This window comes from Brassica napus, chromosome C6, assembly GCF_020379485.1.
Source record: "Brassica napus cultivar Da-Ae chromosome C6, Da-Ae, whole genome shotgun sequence".
NCBI lineage: Eukaryota > Viridiplantae > Streptophyta > Magnoliopsida > Brassicales > Brassicaceae > Brassica > Brassica napus.
In genome coordinates, this window is record NC_063449.1 from 33,692,120 (window position 1) to 33,711,204 (window position 19,085).

Genomic DNA, 19,085 nt, shown 5'->3' on the forward strand with positions numbered 1-19,085 from the left:
TTTGTTTCTTTTATATATGTATATATATTTTTATATATGTATATATATATATATATATTAATGTTAAAAAATTATAGTGAATAGTTTCGGTTTAAAGTTTTATAAAAATAAATGAAGATACTATTAGTGAATTTAAATTAAAATATAAAATTTATATATATTTTTATTTATTTATAATATTTCAATTTTAAAATTTAAATCGGAAAATGAAAATATTTTTATATTTATTTATCCAACCGCAACTGTCTGCAACCGCAAACGATAGTAGAAACTAGCTTTTGATTTTAAAAGGTTTGCAACGGTTTGAAGCGTTAGTGGTTGCAAAACGCCAACAACCGCTACCTACCGCAAAAGCTACATTTGCGGGTGGTAGCGGAGAAACCACTCAGTCCCATAGTCTCACTTAGGGGTGGGCACTTTACCCGATATCCGAAGCCGCACCCGAACCCAATCCGAAAAATTCGAACCGAAATCCGAACCGAAGTAGCAAAATATCCGAACGGGTATTGAATTAGGAGAGATTGGATATCCGAACCCGAACGGGTAATATCCGAATCCGAATGGATATCCGAAGATAACCTAACATATGTATAATTAACCATATATTTCTAGTTTACATCTCTCATTTTATATAAAATGTTTATATTGATACTACACATACTTTAAGTTCATATGATATACATACAATTACGGAGAAAATGATTTGCTACTCACTTAAAAATGCATGTCAAACTTTTTATTTCAAGAATTAACAAAAAGTTACATCCAAAATTTAAAAAAAATAACCAAATTAATGTCTTTTTTAGTTTCAAAATGTTATGTCCAAATCTATTAAAAATAAAAAATTAGTTAAGTGAAAGTTATATTTTTAAATACAAGAAATTTGAGAAATGAAAAATTTAATTTTTTTTTTCAAAATCTAAATATCCGAACCCGATTCGAAATAACCGAACACGAACTAAAAATATCCAAACCCGACCCGAAGTACAAAAATATCCGAACGGGTTCTATACCTCTATACCGAAATACCCGACCCGAACCCGAACGCCACCCCTAGTCTCACTGCTCCCTACAGTTAATATAATTGGCATTTAATTTTAACACGTGTTTTATATGCTTTATTATAGAATTATAATTGTTATTTTATTTATTTATTTTGGTATCTGCAACCACCTAAGAAAGTAATAAAGATTCTCATTCTCATAGTCATCGACTCATTTGTTATATTTATATTCGGGAACAAGGCAGAATAGCAATTCAAGAAAGCAGAAAGATTCTTTTGCTTCTATTTTTTCTTACATCTGGAACGATCTTTAAAGATGTCGAGTTCTGCCGAGTGTTGGGAGTTCTCTGGTCCGAAGTTACCTGAGAAGCCAAGCTTCTCACAGACCTGTAGTCGATTGAGTCGTTATCTCAAGGAGAAGGGTGGCTTTGGAGATCTGAGCTTCGCGATGACAAGCAAGCCTGACGTTAATGGTAAGCAAACCCTTCTCTTTCTAACTAGATGAGTAGATCTGGTTAGTTCTGTTTGATTCTCTAGGTTTTTTTAGGAGTCTACAAATCAAGACTTGTGAAGCAAGCAACTTAAAATCGGTTACATGTTAACCGGAAACTAAATCATCTTACTTTGGTTTTGGTTGAAACATAATCCTAAGTTTAAGTTTAAACCATGATGGTGAATTTCTTCCTTTGTGAAGCTACAGGAATCAATTCTAAAGCTGCTCAAGATGTTAAACTACAGAATGATATGTTTCCTTCGCAATCAAGCTTTTCTTCTTCCTTTGGGGCCAAGGAAGAGGTCGTGAAGATCACAGAGACTAAGTATGTTTTGTTATCTGTAAATAGTGATAAAGCATCATCTGAATATACTAGATTTGACTAGTTTTTTTGGTGGGTTGTCTTTTAATCTTGAACAGAGTTGTGAAGCCAGAGCCTCAATCTGCTCCATTGACCTTATTCTACAGCGGTCAAGTTATGTTGTTTGATGATTTTCCTGCTGAGAAAGCCAAACAAGTCATTGACTTGGCTAACAAAGGAAGTGCCAACGGCTTCACAGCTGAATTGAACAATAACCAGAGTGCTTATACTAAAAACATAGCCAAGAACCAAAAAGAGATTGCTTCTATCCCAAGGCCAGTTCCTAGTCCTGTAAAAACCGCAGCTCAAGAGCCAATCCAGACCAACACGTCCTCTTTAGCTTCCGGTAAGTTTTTTCCCAGGCCACTTTGTTTCAGTCTCTGGCCTTTTGGCTTATAAGTTATACACATTTGGCTAACTTACTTATTGACTTTGTAGAACTCCCAATTGCTAGAAGAGCTTCCCTTCATCGATTCCTAGAGAAGAGAAAGGATAGGTAAATGGATATTTGTGAAAACATCTTACTCCACTATTTAATCACCAATTGTTAAGGCAAGTTTCTAGATATTCAACTCGTAACCTTTAACAGGATTACATCAAAGGCACCGTACCAGAAAGAAGGTTCAACCGAAGCCTGAACACAGCCTGGCTAGGTTTGCAGTAATCTTTTAAGACTTGTGTGGATCCAGAAGCCACATGAGAGATCATCTCAAAAGACTCTCTTGACGCTCCATCTTTTACAGATATCAAGCTATCGTATTCATGTTTTTCATAAAATAAATTTGTCTCACGCCTAGTAGTCTTGTTTTGTTCAATCCGCCAATAACTCGGTATATCTATGAATTTACTCTTAATACCAGTTTTTCTTTTTACGGCCTTGATATCATCTATGCAGTTTAACTAACCTAAGTGTTCTTTTAAAAAATAAATATTTTGAAATTGCCCTAAATTATGTTTTTGTTCCAAAACAACATAATACAATGAGAAAATAACGTCATTGAAAAAAACAAAATAGATATATTCATACTTCATATAGGATTAAAGAGCTAAAAACTAGTGGTTATATTTTTAAGGTTGGTGTTTAGGGGTTAGGAATTAGATTTTATGGTCTAAGTTTTAGGGTTTAGATAGAAAATTTAAAATAATATTATTTCTTTCATTTTTAAATATATATAAAATATTTATGTATAATAAATATATTATTAATTAAAATTAAAATAATTGTTCACTATTAATGAATAATATTATTTTCTTTTATCTTTTATTAACTATTTTAGGATAAATTTTATTTTTTATGATATTTAGGGGAATTTGCACAATTTTTTTGTTTATCTTCGCAGAAATTAATTAGATCATTGAATTCAGTCCACAAAAGAGAATTCCAGAATTTATCTGAAAATGTGGAAATCTAAAAAGATAGAATATTATTTATCAAACTAACACTCATTTACGCATAGGTCTAGATTGTGACATTTGAACCTACTAGTTACTATACTAGTGTTTTAGGTTTGACAATTATTAAGAAAATGTACAAACCAGAATATTTTGGTATAAAAGAAAATAAATATCACAGAAGTACTAAGAGTTTCCAATCCATCTTTATATTTTTATATATATATATATATAATAGTATTTATAAACAAATCTATTTCAAGACATCTCTATTTTTTTTTGAAATTAGAGATTACTATTTCTCTTGATAAAAAAAACAGGTTACTATTTCTCTTTATATTTAAAGGAAGAAATGATATTTATTTATATTTATCGAAAATGCTATTTAACAAATAAATTGAAATGAAAGTCTTTTCATTATAGAATTCTTTTGTTTTAAAGGAAAGAAAGAAAAATACATTAGAAATGGTTTAATATATTACTTTTAGCTTTATACTGTAAACTATATGTAGTACAGTGGTGGATTAGATCAGACCAGGCTTGGTAGGCCATGGGGACTCTGGCTGGCGATAGCTAATTGGTTCGGTCTTGAACAAATGTTTAGAACGAACCAAACAAAACGTTGCATCGAGCAGAATCGGGCCCGACTTCATCTTATCAACAACATAGGTTCAGATGGTGGATTCTTTATTTATCGAAAATCATTTTTTCAGTTTCAGGCGGTGACTGCAGTTTGAGCGGTGCGGGACAAGTGGTTCAACTGCTGTACGATTTTAACAGTTATAAAAACGTATAGATATATGGTATATGTAGAGATTTTTGTTACTGTTAACTGCGGTACGGGACTGGGCGGTCGTAAACATTGGAAGCCTTAGGCAAAAAGATATATACAAATTACTTTTTGACGACGGGACCCAGATTCAACAAGTTGCACATCCAAGGGGCCATATGAATTAATTGCACTATGAATCAGAATGATGAAAAAGTTATTATGTTGTTTCTTCATGTCTATATTTTATTAAAAGGTTAGTTTACTTTCGTCATCAACTTGAATCTGACAGACAGGACGCGATATTTTATTTTTTAGATACTTTGATCTAGAATTAAGATGAAAGTGAAAATATAAAATTACGAGATTTTCATGTAAAAGATTGCAATACATTATTAGTTATAAACTTATAAGTTTGTTAAATAAAAAGATTGCAATACATTATTAGTAGTTATAAGCTTATAATTTAAATATATAAACATCTTGACTGGTAAAAATTTTCTTATAAATAAACCATAGGAATTTGTATTTTTGAACAATGATTCATTGTATAATTATCCAGGTCCTCTAGTCGCAAAGTTATAGACACGAGTCTTGTGCAATCATACATTTTTACTTGCTTAAAGTATTATGTATATAAGTAATTTGTGAAGATTGGGTAATATACATATACTTAATCTAGATCCAACAAACATTTTATTGATTTATTTTAATACATATAAACCTTAATCAAACCCAAAAGCAAAGCTTCTATTCAAGTTGCTTTTAACCTAACCAAAATTTTCAATCTTTTTTTTCTTTTCTTATAATTATTTTCTTTTAAGGTACTATTGAATAATGACCACTTTTTTTTATGTTAATGTACTTCTCTTCGAATTATTGTGCTCATCCTAAAATATGAATATCCCAGCGGAGAAACTCTGCTCGCCGGCACAAGGAGAGCTTAAAATGTCGACTGGCGATTTACATTTCTCATTTTGTTCGTCCTGCATTATCTGCACTGATCTGCACTCTGCACTGCAGAATCCCATCTCTCCTCTGCACACAACCCAAAAGGAAAATTAATTTCAAGAAAACCACATATTGTAAATTTTATTACAATAGTGCGAAGAGACACTTACTTGTACATGTATATGTCTTTGCCTTGAAGTCTCTTCTTACACAAGCAACACGCGCTCAGAAACTCTGTCGATTCCCTAAAAACCTCTCTCTTAATAACCGGTGGTTCAACGGGGTTAACCAACGGTTTATGCTTTCTCCGATCACCATACTCCGACCCATTTTCAAACAATTCGAACCCGTCGTCACTGTAATACACTTTGGTCGGCCCACCAGGGCTTGTCACGTAAGTGTATTCCTCATCCGACAGATCGATCTCAGGGCAACGGAATCTCCCGGAGTAGCAAACCGGATCGTACCGGTTACTCCCAATGTTTCCTTCCTCCAACGCAGCAACGATACCTAAACCGATACCACCAGAGCTGTACCGTTTGGAGTTAACCGGCGAAGGAAATTTCATATCTAACGGACTTCTCGGACTCGCCGAGGAATCTTCCCGTTTGGTAGCAGATCTTCTTCCCGGAACCAACATCTCCGACAACTTACGGATCATTAGGTGAGATCTCTTGCTTAGTGTCATAATCAAGAATCAGGAAACGCGAGCTTATAGGAAATAATCTGAGAGAAGAAGAGAAAGATGGAGAAAGGTAGAGAAACTTTTCTTGGAGCTCACTGGTTTCCTTTGAAGTTTGGAATTTTATGTGAGATAATCAATGATTGAAGTCTACAGAACGGCCCACCATTTATTTATAATCATTATTATTGTTTTTGTATTTCTTTATCTTTTTGTCGACTTTTGTATTTATTTATCTTGTTTGGTTACTTTGATGGACATTATACGTAGTATTTTATACCATTATTGAAATGAGCAGGCTCAGAATTTGATTGAATGAGCAGGCTCATTATTTTTTTCTCAGAATTTTATTTAATTTTAGGAAATTATTCTTTTTATTATTATTTCATTGGTGAGTAAGACACTAGGACCCACTTTTTCATCAAGATTCATCTGTCCATTTCTGATATTTATTTTTATTCTTTGGAATCCGAGACTTTTTCTAAGAGAAATTAAAAAAATATTATGTGTTATAATCTACCTGATATATATTCCCTCCGTCTTTTTCTCTCTTTTTTTTTTTTTTTTTTTTTTTTTTGCTGTAAGTAGTTTTGTTTCAAAATGTAATTAGTTTCCAAATATCTAGATAACTTTTACATTTATTGGATATAGTGTAACCAATCAAATAATATCAATTTTTTTTATAATTGGTTGAACTAATTAATTAAATATTATTTTTCTTAAAATATCAACTTTCTTAATATTAGTGCTTTTAATCTAAACTACTTACATTGTGAAACGGAGGGAGTATTATGTAAGTTTTATTTTTTGAACCACTGCGTTTTATATCTATAGACCAATTCATATGTACTTGAAAAGAGTATTTATCAGCACCTTGATTAATATTTTAGATAGTGGTTTCTTATATTGAATCAGATAGTGGTTTTACTTCTTTTTTTGAAAGTGATTGTTTTTTTTATAATTTAAGCCGAATATTAGGTGGCAATTTGAAAGTGATTGTGGAATCTTATCCCCAACTTTCTTTTGTTGTTTCCATAAATCATTTTTTCTAGTTATTATCTCGACTTACATTTGTTTTATCGACCGTCTCTCTTCTTTAGTTAATTAATTAGAGTCCTTAATTTTTTTTTAATTATTGATGTTGAAATTGTTTTTTCATTAATAATAATGCTGGGATCACAGTACATTTCATTAATTTACGCTTGGGGCCTGCAAAACACGAGAACCACTTTTAAAATGGGACTTCACAGTGATTAAAGACATAGGCCCAACTATCATATTTTGGGCCGGATAATAATTATCTTCAGAATAATCGGTTCGAATTGCATAGGATACTCTTCAGAATATTACGGAAATTCAAGAATTTGACAACGTAATTGAAACATTTAATTTGTATAGTTGAAATCGAGCTTTCTCTCTAATCTATGTTCTCTCTCTAAAACCTTTCACAGAGAAGAGAGAAAGCTTTCGTTTTTGTTTGCTCGCCGGTTCTCTCCGGCCACGACTCCCGTCTATCGGCTCTTGCTCTATAGCATCTCATCGCCGGCTTTGACTCTGGGAAGTGATGGCTCCAATAGCATCTTTTTCACCGGCTACTTCTGAAGTTTTTTCTCCAAGATTTCGTTCGATCGCCGCTTCTGTTATTCTCCGTCTCGACTAACTCTTGATTTACTCCATCGATTGTTCTTTCATATCCCTTCAGGAGGCCGTTTCATCTTCAAGCTTATCAGTATCATTAAAAATGTCCGATCAATCATGCAGGAAAATCGATGTTTGTTTTTAGATCGATTGAAGACAATTGCTTTCTTTCCTGAAGCGTTCGATCTGTCAGATTAGCTTTATCGACTATGATTTCCGGTGAGAGTTGTTCGGTTTGAGCATTTTCTTATTCGGTTTGCCTCTCCTATTCGGTGGAGCTCCGTCGTCGCGCCTCGTCTTTGGCACCAGAGGAAGATGACAGTCCTTTACCTTGACGCGTGTCTCTTGCACGCAAGGCGTACGTCCACGTGGTGGGTGATGAATCTCTCTTACCCTACGGTTTTCTCTTGTTGGGCTTCGTGCCTCAAGAGTTTCTTTAGTTTGGGCATTCGTGTTAGGCATTTTGTTGTTCTTTTTTTGTTTTGTCCATTTTTGAATTTTCTTTGTATTATACAGTTTAATAAAGGGCAAATCCCCAAAATAACACATTTCTAAGTTTATATCACAAAAATAGCACTTAAAAACTAAAATGACCAAAATAACACCTTTTTAAGTTTATCCTTTGAAAATTTTAATTTTTTTTATTTTTCAAAATTTGAAATCTTATCCCCAAAACCTCATTTCTCAACTCTAAACCCTAAACCCTAAACTCTAAACCTTAAACCCTAAACCATAAACCCTAAACCCTAAACTCTAAACCCTAAACTCTAAAATCTAAACCCTAAACCCTAAAATCTAAACCCTAAACTCTAAACCCTAAACTCTAAACCCTAAACCCTAAAATCTAAACCCTAAACCCTAAACTCTAAACCCTAAACCCTAAACCCTAAATCATAAACCCCACCCTTTAACTCTAAACCCTAAGTTTGTGATTTTTGATAAAACATTAAGTGCTATTTTTGTGACTTTTGACCTTGTGTGCTAGTTTGGGAACATAAACTTCATTTAGTGTTATTTTTGTCTTTTTCTCTTTAATAAACTTCTAGTGAAAAAAAAACATTTAATTTGTTATTTATCCAAATATTTTAATTAATAACAAAAAATAAAAAATAGGAATGTATGAAAGAATGATCATCCACGTCATCATATTACAGATCCGAAACGAATCAAGTTTCCGGGTTGTCGGAGTTCCGTCTTACAAAAAAATCTCCAGATTACTCCTGGCCCGAAGAAACACACAACGCGCTCTTTACGATAATTTTTTTTCTTTGGATATTTAAAAGTCCCAAAGAAAAAAAGTTCCATCCAAAATCTCTTCTCCGTAATCTTCAATGGTTAAAATCTCTGTAATTCCATCACCGGAGAAGCCGTCGGAGAAGTCATCAAACCCTGGAAACATCCCAAAGTCTGCAGGAAGCAAATCGAATAACGACAGATCGCAATCCAGCGTTGTCGCCGACGATGTATCCACTTCAGACACGGAGGTTGAAGGAGACTCCGGTCGGATTTCGGACAAACCCGATTCTTCTCCCCGGACACTAATGATATTGTCCTGAGCGTTGGCGAACCGAGCAGCAGCTTCTCGGATCTCCGGAGCCGTCAACGACCTTCCGCCGGAGATCGACGGTGGGTTATAGGGGAAACTGAATGCGGAATCGCCGCCGCGGAGACAAAACTGAGCGGCGTCGAAGGCACGCGCCGCCTTCTCGGGAGTGTCGTAAGAGCCTAACCAGATGCGTTCTCTGCTGCGTGGAAGTCTGATCTCCGACACCCACTTCCCCCATTTCCTCTTCCTCACGCCTCTGTACTTTGACTGCATCGATGAGTTTCGATTCTCTTCCTCCTCCTCCTTCATCGCTTTCTTCACCATTTTGAACAAGAAGATATAAGTGCACAACCGATTCGGTTTGATTTTGATTTGGACTCTGTTTCGGTTATAAATTTCTCTCTTCGTTTTAGTTTGCAGTTATTTCTGTTATCTGATTTGATTCGAATTTGCGGCTGCGTGGGTTTTATAAACGATGGACTTTAGGAGTGAAGTGGGAAGTGGAGGAAAGAGATCAGCGCTGACTGGCGCGTGAAGAAGGTACACATGGCAGATCATAAGTGGATCACGCGGGAACACTGTCTGTTCTGTTCCTTGTTTTCCATGTGATTTATTCCACATCTCTTTTTGCATTATCTGATGACGTATTATTTCTATTTGTTTTTAGACGCATCGTTTTCTTTTTCCAAAGTGTTTTACGGCGATGCTCAACTTTCGATTCTCGCGTTCTCTCCTCGGCATGGACGGCTCCGGCGGCATTGTGTGTCCGGCCCCTGCTCCGGTGTTGCATCTTTCATTTGATGGACGACCGGCTTTGACTCCGGAGACTACACCTTCTTCTTCGGTGATGGTTTGTCGGCACTTAGTTTTTCTGTTGGTGGTGGTGGTGGTTTTATTTCTGGGTTTAATCGGCCTTTGCTTGATTTCTTTAATCTGTGGTTCTGGTTCTAATCTCGGATCTGGTGGCTTGGAGGCTGTGGATGAGATCTCAAACAGATCGATGATGCTCTCTGCTTAAGGATTCCAAGCACTGAAGGGTTGTGATGCAGTTTCGAGTTTCCAGTGTGTTTTCCGGCACCGTTTAGTTTCTCCGGTGTGCTCTCTAGGGTGACGCATGTACCTCGTTTGGTTGAGGGCTAACCACGTGTCATATTCTCGATAAAAATTTCGACCTATGTTTGTCGAGTGTTGACGTTTGATTACGGTTTAGTATAACTGGGCTTCGAAGCCCAACTATATTGAGGACTCATATATAAATATCATATAATATATTAATCATGTCTTAATATGTGAATATTCCTTATATGGAGATGATACGAGGGCTTACCCTCTAATGTATATAAACCTTTTGTGGGATTAATAAGACGGCACGAGATTGTATTCTCTCTTTGACATGGTATCAGAGCCACAAGGGTTCATAGAGCATTAACCAGAAAAAAAAGAGAATAAAATTTTGCTGAAAGAAACAATGGGGACAAAGACAGATGACGGAGGGCTTGCGGAAGACGGCGCCGGTATGTTGAAAGGGATGGAGAAGAAAACTCTGTCACCGTATTACCTTCATCCATCAGATGGACCAGGAAACGCGATCACGACGGTTCAACTAAAGGGAGAAAACTACGAGGATTGGGCAAAGCATATGCGGAACGCCTTGCGCACCAAGAGAAAGTTGGGTTTCATTGACGGAACACTAAGAAAACCAGAAAAGGAGGATGAGATAGAGAAGTGGGAGGTAGTAAACTCGATGCTGGTGGCATGGATCATGAATACAGTTGAACCAACACTCAAAAGTTCGATCTCAATGGTGGATGAAGCATATTCTCTGTGGGAGGATATTAAACTGCAGTTCTCTGTTGGAAACGGACCTCGTATCAGTGAGCTTCGAGGTGAGATAGCGAACTGTAGACAGGATGGAGACTCTGTTTTGGTATATTATGGAAAGCTGAAGAAGATGTGGGATGAACTAGCGGTTTATAAACCGATCAGGACATGTAGCTGTGGAGAACTTGCATAGCAACTGGAGGAAGATAGGAATGAAGAGAGGACAAATACATTCTTGAATGGCTTGGATACTACGAGATTTGGGACAATGCGTTCTACCATAACAAGCATTGAGCCACTTCCCAAGCTCACACAAGTGTACCAGCGGATTGTTCGCGAAGAGCGACAACAAACCATAGCACGGAACAGGGAGACTCCAGCTGAAGTCGTTGGATTTTCAGCAAATGCAGGGAACCGCTTTGCCTCAAAAGAGATGGTGTGTGGGCATTGTTGAAAGACTGGACACACAAAGTCAGATTGTTATCAGTTGGTTGGCTATCCTAAGTATTGGGGTGAGAGAGGCAGAGACTTCAGTGAAAGAGGAAGAGGAGGCAAAGGTCGTGGAAGGTTTGGACGTGGAGGTGGTGCAGCAGGCCGCAGTGGAGGCCGAGGAAACTATGGACGTGCTCACATGGCACAAATGCCTCACGTCGCAGCGAATTCAGCAAAGAAGGAAAGTTCATACGATCGTCATTCTCTTCCGCAACTTAATGATGATCAATGGACTGCTCTTCTTGGTTTTCTGTCTTCTCAAAAATCAGAAAATGCAGAGAGTACTGAAAAACTGAAAAGAATATGCAGAGTTTATTATTGATACTGGTGCGTCGCACCATATGAGGTGGAATCTGAGTTATTTGTCTAATGTTACTGATATTGCTCCTTGTGATATTGGTTTACCGGATGGCAAGAGTGCATTAGCCATAAACCAGGGAGATTTGTGTCTTGGAGGAGATTTATGGTTAAAAGGAGTCTTATATTCTAAAGACTTGACTTGTTCTTTGATCTCAGTAGCAAAGTTGCTTAAAGCTGTTAAGGGATCAATTACATTCACTGATGAGTTATGTATATTGCAGGACCATACTACGAAGACGCTGATTGGAGCGGGTGAAGAGTGTGGAGGGGTATATGTCTTTAGAGGAGTAATCAGCACAAGGATACACAAGGCAGTGAGTTCGAGATCTCAGAATCTTTGGCATCGCCGCCTCGGGCATCCTTCTAGTCGTGTTTTATCTTATTTATCGAGTACTGTTGAAGTTGGAAAACTAGTTGAGTCGGATTTGAGTTGTGATATTTGTTTGAGGGCCAAACAAACCCGAGATTCTTTTCATGAAAGTTATAATAAAGCTGATGGTGTTTTTGACTTAATTCATTGTGATATATGGGGTGCTTATCGGACATTGTCCTCAAATGGATCAGCTTATTTCCTCACAATAGTCGATGACTATTCTCGGGCTGTATGGATTTATTTGCTTAAGGAGAAGAGTGAAGTTGCTGGAACACTCATAATTTTTTTCTCTATGGTAGAGCGCCAATTTGAGAAGAAGGTTAGAGTGCTTCGCAGCGACAACTGTGACGAGTTTATGTGCTTGAAATCATATTTCGCTAAGGAGGGAATACTACACCAGACATCTTGTGTATACACGCCTCAACAAAATGGACGTGTCAAAAGAAAACATCGACATATTCTAAATGTTGCACGATCATTGATGTTCCAGGCAAGTATACCGATAAGGTTTTGGGGAGAGTGTGTCTTGGCAGCTTGTCATGTTATTAACATGACTCCATCAACCTTACTTCAAGGTAAGACGCCGTACGAGATGTTGTATGGGAAGACACGGATTTTACTCAGTTACGGGTATTTGGAAGCTTGTGCTTTGCCCATAAAAAGTCTCTCGATAAAGATAAATTTGGAGAGAGGAGTCGTCGGTGTGTGTTCGTTGGGTATCCATTTGGATAGAAGGGATGGCGTGTGTATGATATCCAAAAGAAAGAATCCATTGTTTCTCGAGATGTGGTGTTCAATGAATCGGAGTTCCCTTTTGCTACACTAGCTTCAGATGAGTCAACTCCATTGACAACACACTCACCTCCACAAGCAGTGGTATACGATGAAGACTTGTTGGAGAGTCAGAGAGTTTTATCTTCACCTACTGTGGAGGACAGGGGGAGTGATCATATTGTTGAAACCTGTGTTAATGTAGAAGACGAAGAAGAGGTTGTTGAAACTACACCAGTTACTGTAGAAGGTATGAATATGGGAAGAGGTCATCGTATGAAAACGAAACCGACTCGCCTTAATGATTACATGGTTTATAATGCTCGATGCTCCATAGACCCTTCTCCACTCTCTCCTGCTCCACCTAATACAGCGTCTTCGAGACAAGGTACGGTACTACATCCGATCTCTAACTATGTATCGTGTGACAAATTCTCTGCTGCGCATAGTGCATTCCTTGCAGCTGTTACAGAATATATACCTAAATCGTATGCTGAGGCAGTGAAACATAAAAGATGGCGCAATGCAATCTCAGGTGAGGTTGATGCTCTTGAGACAAAGGACACATGGTTTGTTACAGACCTTCCACCGGGAAAGAAGGCGATTGGATGTCGCTGGGTTTTTACCATCAAATACAAAGCAAATGGTGTGATTGAAAGATATAAAGCAAGGTTGGCCGCGTATGGAAATAGACAAGAAGAGGGAGTTGATTATGATGAGACATTTGCACCAGTTATCAAGATGACTACATGGAGGACGTTTTTTTAAATAGCGGCTGTCAAGAAATAGGAGGTCTATCAAATGGATGTTCATAATGCATTCCTCCATGGAGATATTGAGGAAGACGTATATATGAAGTTACCTCCGGGGCTTTCTTTGAAAGATAAGAACAAAGTCTGTAAACTGAAGAAGTCAATATATGGACTACGTCAATCTCCTCGTTGCTGGTTTTTTAAGCTTACTGCAGCTTTAAAAGGGTATGGCTTCGTTCAGAAGAAGTCTGATTACTCAATGTTTGTGTTAACGCGTGGAACTATGCGAGTATATGTTCTTATCTATGTGGATGATTTGTTGATTGGAGGGAATGATTCAGGCGAGATTAAGAAGTTTAAAGGATACTTGAGTCAATGCTTTCACATGAAAGACTTGGGGCCACTGAAGTACTTTCTTGGAATCGAAGTTGCTCGATCTGATGCAGGAATCTACTTATCTCAGCGCAAATATGCTCTCGACATTGTTTCAGAGAGTGGTCTATTAGCGAGTAAGCTGGCTGCGACACCAATGGAACAAAATCACAAGTTAGCTACAAGTGAAGGATCTTTCTTTCATGATCCAGAGGGATATAGAAGATTAGTGGGTCGTTTGGTTTATCTGACTTATACTCGACCAGAGCTGTCTTATGCGGTGCATATCTTAACTCAGTTTATGCAACACCCACGTACTAAGCATTGAGAGGCTGCAATTCGGGTTGTATGCTATCTTAAAGGATGTCCAGGCCAGGGTATATTATTGAGCTCAGACTCTGACTTATCTCTCAAAGCATTCTGCGATTCAGACTGGGCGGCATGTCCTATAACTCGCAGGTCGCTCACAGTCTATGTTTTTCTGTTAGGAGACTCGCCTATTGCGTGGAAGACAAAGAAGCAGCCAACAATATCGTGCTCATCTGCTGAGGCAGAGTATCGAGCGATGGATTTTACTACACTTGAATTACTATAGGATAAGCAACTACTTGCAGCTCTTGATGTCGAGCATAAGGACCCGATGCGTCTACATTGTGATAATAAGGCAGCACTACACATAGCATCGAATCCGGTTTTCCATGAACGAACTAAGCATATGGAGGTAGATTGTCATTTTGTTCGAGATGTTATTCAAGAGGGCAAACTAGCTACAGCTTATATCAGCACGACAGAGCAACTTGTTGACATCTTGACCAAAGCATTGGGTTCACAACAATTCGCATACTTGCGTCACAAGTTGGGCATTTGTGATCTTCATACTCCAACTTTAGGGGAAGTATTAAGGACTCATATATAAATATCGTATAATATATTAATCATATGTCTCAATATGTGAATATTCCTTATATGGAGATGATACGAGGGGTTACCCTCTAATGTATATAAACCTTTTGTGGGATTAATAAAACGGCACGAGATTGTATTCTCTCTTAGACAAACTATTATCTCTTTTACTTTGTCATATAGTTTAAGCTTTGTATCTGTTGTATGTTTTTTGAGTGGGCTTTGTTCTGGGTGGCCTTTGGTCTTTTAATAAAATAAGATGGCGAAAAAAAAAAAGAGACGTTGTTTTCTTTAACTTTTTCGTAATGGCAAATTGTAGGAGAAGAATAGCAAAGAGCTACACTGAGAGCAAAAAGATAGTGATAAGAATATATGAAACGTGTTGCTATAATCGTTGATGCTGGCTTCATTTAAAAACCAAATGATATGAGTAACCCGGTAATGGTTATTCTACCGGTTGACCTTGTCAAGCTCATGGGAGGAGCAGGACTAGGTCTTGAGCTTGAGTCCTACCAGCAGCGAAAAGTAGACTAGTTTAAATTTATCTGCTGTCGTTTTCAAGAAAGACACGGTCTGAAATTTTGAAAACCATAAACATAAGTAAATTTATAAGTACATTTATTAAGATCTTTTTTCATAAGTTGGAAATTTATGTCTATGTGTATAACTTTCAAAAAAATTGGAAGACGAGACCAATATTTCACTGGGTTGTATCCATATCTGGTCATGTCTTCAATAAACTATTTACCTAGAATCTAAAACTTATCCGATATAAAAAAGGAGAAGAAAAGTTGTGATATTAATGAGTGATAATTTCCTCAATACAGTTCACAGCATTTGAAGAAAAGACTGAAAGATTGTTCAGCTTAGGATTGATTGGCACTTGGATTTTGGCGGAAAAACTTGGAGAATGATAGACTCAAGAAGGTTTATTATCGAAAGAAGACATATTGGTCTTCAAACCGTTTCTTCGGAAGTTTGTTTTGGTGTTTTTTGATGACATATTGGTCTACAGTAAAGACCAACAATCTCATGAGGAGCATCTTCGTCTGGTATTACAAGTACTAAGAGAGCAAAGCTTGTTTGCAAATCAAAAGAAATGTACTTTTGGAGTGGAGAAGGTTGAGTATTTTGGGTCACATAATATCAGCTCAAGGGGTAGCTACTGATTCAGAGAAGATTACAGCTATGAACGTGTGGCCGTTACCAAAGACATTTAAGCAACTTCAGGTTTTTTTGGGTCCAACAGGATATTACCGAAAATTTGTTAAAGATTATGGGAGTATTGCTAGACCATTGATAGTATTATTGAAGAAGGATCACTTCACTTGGTCCAAGGAATCACAAGAAGCATTTGATCGACTGAAGTATGCAATGGTTCATGCACCGGTATTAGCCTTACCAGACTTTGAGCAAGTTTTTGTGGTGGAGTCAGATGCGTCAGGCTTCGGATTGGGAGCTGTCTTGATGCAGAACAAACATCCAATAGTGTATTTCAGTCATGCACTCACTCCACGCGAACAGCTAAAACCAGCATATGAGAGGGAGCTCATGGCTATCGTCATGGGTATAAGGAAGTGGAAACATTACCTGATTGGACGCAAGTTTCATGTCCATACAGATCAACGCAGTCTCAAGTTTTTGTTGGAACAAAAAGAAGTCAATATGGAGTATCAGAAGTGGTTAACTAAGATCTTGGGATTTAACTTTGAAATATTCTACAAACCAGGCCCTGAGAATAAAGCAGCGGACGGTTTGTCAAGATCTGTGTCGGTATCTTCACTATTGTTGGCGTTGACGGTCCCTAAAGTGCTTCAATGGGAAGATTTGTATAAAGAAATTGTAGATGATGGGTTAATTCAGGAAACAATTCGAAAGATTCAGACAAGGGAGTTGATTTCAAAGAAGTTTCAGGTCATTGATGGAAAATTGTGGTCTAAACATCGTCTGGTGATATCGAAGTCATCTCATTTCATTCAAGTGATTCTACATGAGGCTCATGACAGTAAGATGGGAGGTCACTCAGGGGTTTTGAAGACAGTAAAACGAGTTCAATGTTCGTTCTTCTGGAAGGGGATGTATAAGCAGATTCAACAGTATGTAGCAGCTTGTGCGGTTTTTCAGACACACAAACATTCAACACTGTCTCCAGCTGGACTTCTCCAACCGTTACCTATTCCAGAGCGTGTGTGGGAAGACATCAATATGGACTTCATAGAGGGACTTCCTACTTCGAATGGGTTCAATGTCATCTTGGTAGTGATTGACCGCCTCAGTAAATATGCTCATTTCGTGAGTCTTAAGCATCCTTTTACGGCTTTTGATGTTGCAAAGAAGTTTGTGGGCGAGGTGGTTAAGTTGCACGATTTCCCCAGAGCATCGTGTTTGACAGAGATTTCAAATTTTTTTGAGCGCTTTCTGGACGGAGGTATTTCGTTTGGCTGGCACAACATTGAAATATAGTACCGCTTTCCACCCTCAGACTGATGGTCAATCAGAAGTACTTAACCGATGTTTAGAAACCTATTTGAGATGCTTCAGCTCTTCACACCTGCGATCGTGGCATACTTATTTGGCTTGGGCTGAACTATGGTATAACACTACATACCATAAATCACTTCAGTCGACCCCATTTAAGGTGTTATATGGGCGTGATCCTCCTCCACTCTTGAGATTCGAGGCTGGCTCAACGTCCAATTATGAATTGGAGAAGGGTTTACAGGAAAGAGATGTGGTCTTGGAGTCACTTAAACAAAATCTTCTACGTGCTCAGGAGATAATGAAGTCGCAGGCTGATAAAGAGAGAAGGGATGTGGTGTTAAATGTGGGAGATATGGTGTATTTGAAATTACAACCTTATCGACAGAAGACAGCCAGACGTTTCTGTCAAAAGCTAGCTGCGAAGTTCTATGGCCCTTATCGAGTTGTGGAACGCATTGGTGCAACGTCTTATAAGTTGTTACTACCATCAGCGGCTCGTATTCATCCTGTTTTTCGCATTTCTCAATTAAAGTTGGCAGTTGGGCAACATGATTTGAGTGATACACTTCCTCCTAACTGTATTATGGAGGCAGAAGAGGTAGTGATACCAGAGGATATTTTGATAAACGTTTTAGAAGCAAAGGAGAGTTGGAATTGTTAGTTCATTGGCTCGATAAACCATCTTTGGAGGATTCGTGGGTCTCTTATGAGGAGTTCAAGCCGTGTTTTCCTTCGTACCAGCTTGAGGGCAAGCTGGATTTCGTTGGGAGAAGTATTGATAGACTCAAGAAGGTTTATTATCGAAAGAAGAGAGGCAAAGAAGTGTTAGCCGTGGAAGAGAAGAAGTGTTGAAGTGAAGATTAAGAATAAAGAAAGGAAGGGAATACTTCTATTTGAAGTGGAGTCTTTGCAGTTATGGTTATTGAGTGAATAGTAGAAGTATAAATAGAAGTTGTAGTTGAGCTGAGGGGATTATGCTTTGATCTTGAATGTATTAGACGTTATGAGTCTTTACTTCACAGTCGTTATGAGACTGGTGATTTGTACTTAGTTCGTTATGAGAGCTTGAGTACTTCTCACAATCAAAGTTGTATCTCTCTTTTGATTCAATAAGAAGTACAGTATTATTCAGTTACATAGATCGAGAGTCTATCAGAGAACCAGAAGCGTATACACAATTTTATGTCTACTGATTACTGCAGTACTGCTCCTCGTGAAGTTTTATGCGGGCACTAACTAAAAAGCTTCTGTATATATATATGATGTTTCAATGTCGCAGGAGTCGATAGAAGAAGCAAACACAAAGTTAATTAAAACCACATTCCTCGAGTTCCAAAAGGTAGTCTTTTTTGTATAACCAATATATTTACGACTAATCTTTAGTCTCATTCATTCATTTGCATCTCAGCTCTAGTGTTTAATTTAAACAACTTCTTTGATCATTTAGCAAACAGTCGAAGCTCAAATTAGGTAGTACTAACTTTACTTATTTATTTTTTTTCGTCTAAAAAGCTTATGATTATGAATTTGAAATGTTTACAATATCCTGTTCCAACAGAGTACATAATGGTGTATCCATATAAGTACCAGTAAGAAACCATTGATTGGCATCTACGTGTGCTAAAACCCCTGTTCTAAAACTCGGCCGCCTAGCCGCCTAGGCGGCTGCCTAGGCGTTACGCGTCACTTTTCTGCCCCGATTTATGCCAAATCGGTTTAAAAAACCGGATATCCGATTTTTTTCCGCCTAGACCGCCTAAATGACCGCCTAGCCGCCTAAATGACCGCCTACCCGCCTAGGCGGCCGCCTAATCTATTTTTTTATTTTTTTTATATATATATATATATATTTTTTTTTTTTTTAATAATATTTTTATTTATTTATTGATCTAAAATTTTATAAATATCATTTATATTCATAATTT

At 37.5% G+C, this 19,085-nt stretch overlaps 4 protein-coding genes across 5 annotated transcripts; 2 read left to right on the plus strand and 2 right to left on the minus strand.

Moving 5' to 3' along the window:
- The first annotated feature begins 1,192 nt into the window (after positions 1-1,192).
- Positions 1,193-2,729, plus strand: LOC106387250 (protein TIFY 10B-like). Of its 2 annotated transcripts, none has more exons than XM_013827068.3 (5): positions 1,193-1,476; positions 1,698-1,821; positions 1,917-2,203; positions 2,296-2,353; positions 2,447-2,729. In XM_013827068.3, the coding sequence occupies exons 1-5, from the start codon at positions 1,320-1,322 to the stop codon at positions 2,493-2,495; spliced, it is 675 nt and encodes a 224-aa protein (XP_013682522.1). In that variant the 5' UTR covers positions 1,193-1,319; the 3' UTR covers positions 2,496-2,729. The 2 variants fall into 2 exon arrangements, with proteins under 2 accessions (XP_013682522.1, XP_013682524.1); XM_013827070.3 differs by having other exon boundaries at positions 1,222-1,476; positions 1,704-1,821.
- A 1,968-nt stretch (positions 2,730-4,697) lies between these two features.
- BNAA07G21970D (FCS-Like Zinc finger 13) lies at positions 4,698-5,805 on the minus strand. The gene is made up of 2 exons (XM_013793427.3): positions 5,140-5,805; positions 4,698-5,056 (listed from the first exon to the last, which is right to left on the minus strand). The coding sequence occupies exons 1-2, from the start codon at positions 5,655-5,657 to the stop codon at positions 4,909-4,911; spliced, it is 666 nt and encodes a 221-aa protein (XP_013648881.2). The 5' UTR covers positions 5,658-5,805; the 3' UTR covers positions 4,698-4,908.
- Positions 5,806-8,335: 2,530 nt separating this feature from the next.
- Positions 8,336-9,313, minus strand: LOC106387248 (ethylene-responsive transcription factor ERF018). The gene has a single exon (XM_013827066.3). It carries the CDS (start codon positions 9,157-9,159, stop codon positions 8,566-8,568), a length of 594 nt encoding a protein of 197 aa, XP_013682520.1. The 5' UTR covers positions 9,160-9,313; the 3' UTR covers positions 8,336-8,565.
- A 990-nt stretch (positions 9,314-10,303) lies between these two features.
- LOC125588581 lies at positions 10,304-12,021 on the plus strand. Its single transcript, XM_048760009.1, has one exon. It carries the CDS (start codon positions 10,304-10,306, stop codon positions 10,847-10,849), a length of 546 nt encoding a protein of 181 aa, XP_048615966.1. The 3' UTR covers positions 10,850-12,021.
- Positions 12,022-19,085: the final 7,064 nt, after the last annotated feature.

Excerpts from the sequence above, each read along its gene's own strand:
- LOC106387250 (XM_013827068.3), top strand. The coding sequence starts at position 1,320 with ATGTCGAGTTCTGCCGAGTGTTGGGAGTTCTCTGGTCCGAAGTTACCT. Across the intron at positions 1,477-1,697 it reads AAGCAAGCCTGACGTTAATG|CTACAGGAATCAATTCTAAA; the intron begins GTAAGCAAACCC and ends TCCTTTGTGAAG. Across the intron at positions 1,822-1,916 it reads GTGAAGATCACAGAGACTAA|AGTTGTGAAGCCAGAGCCTC; the intron begins GTATGTTTTGTT and ends AATCTTGAACAG.
- LOC106387248 (XM_013827066.3), bottom strand. The coding sequence starts at position 9,159 with ATGGTGAAGAAAGCGATGAAGGAGGAGGAGGAAGAGAATCGAAACTCA.
- LOC125588581 (XM_048760009.1), top strand. The coding sequence starts at position 10,304 with ATGGGGACAAAGACAGATGACGGAGGGCTTGCGGAAGACGGCGCCGGT.
- BNAA07G21970D (XM_013793427.3), bottom strand. The coding sequence starts at position 5,657 with ATGACACTAAGCAAGAGATCTCACCTAATGATCCGTAAGTTGTCGGAG. Across the intron at positions 5,057-5,139 it reads AAAGACATATACATGTACAA|AGGAGAGATGGGATTCTGCA; the intron begins GTAAGTGTCTCT and ends GGTTGTGTGCAG.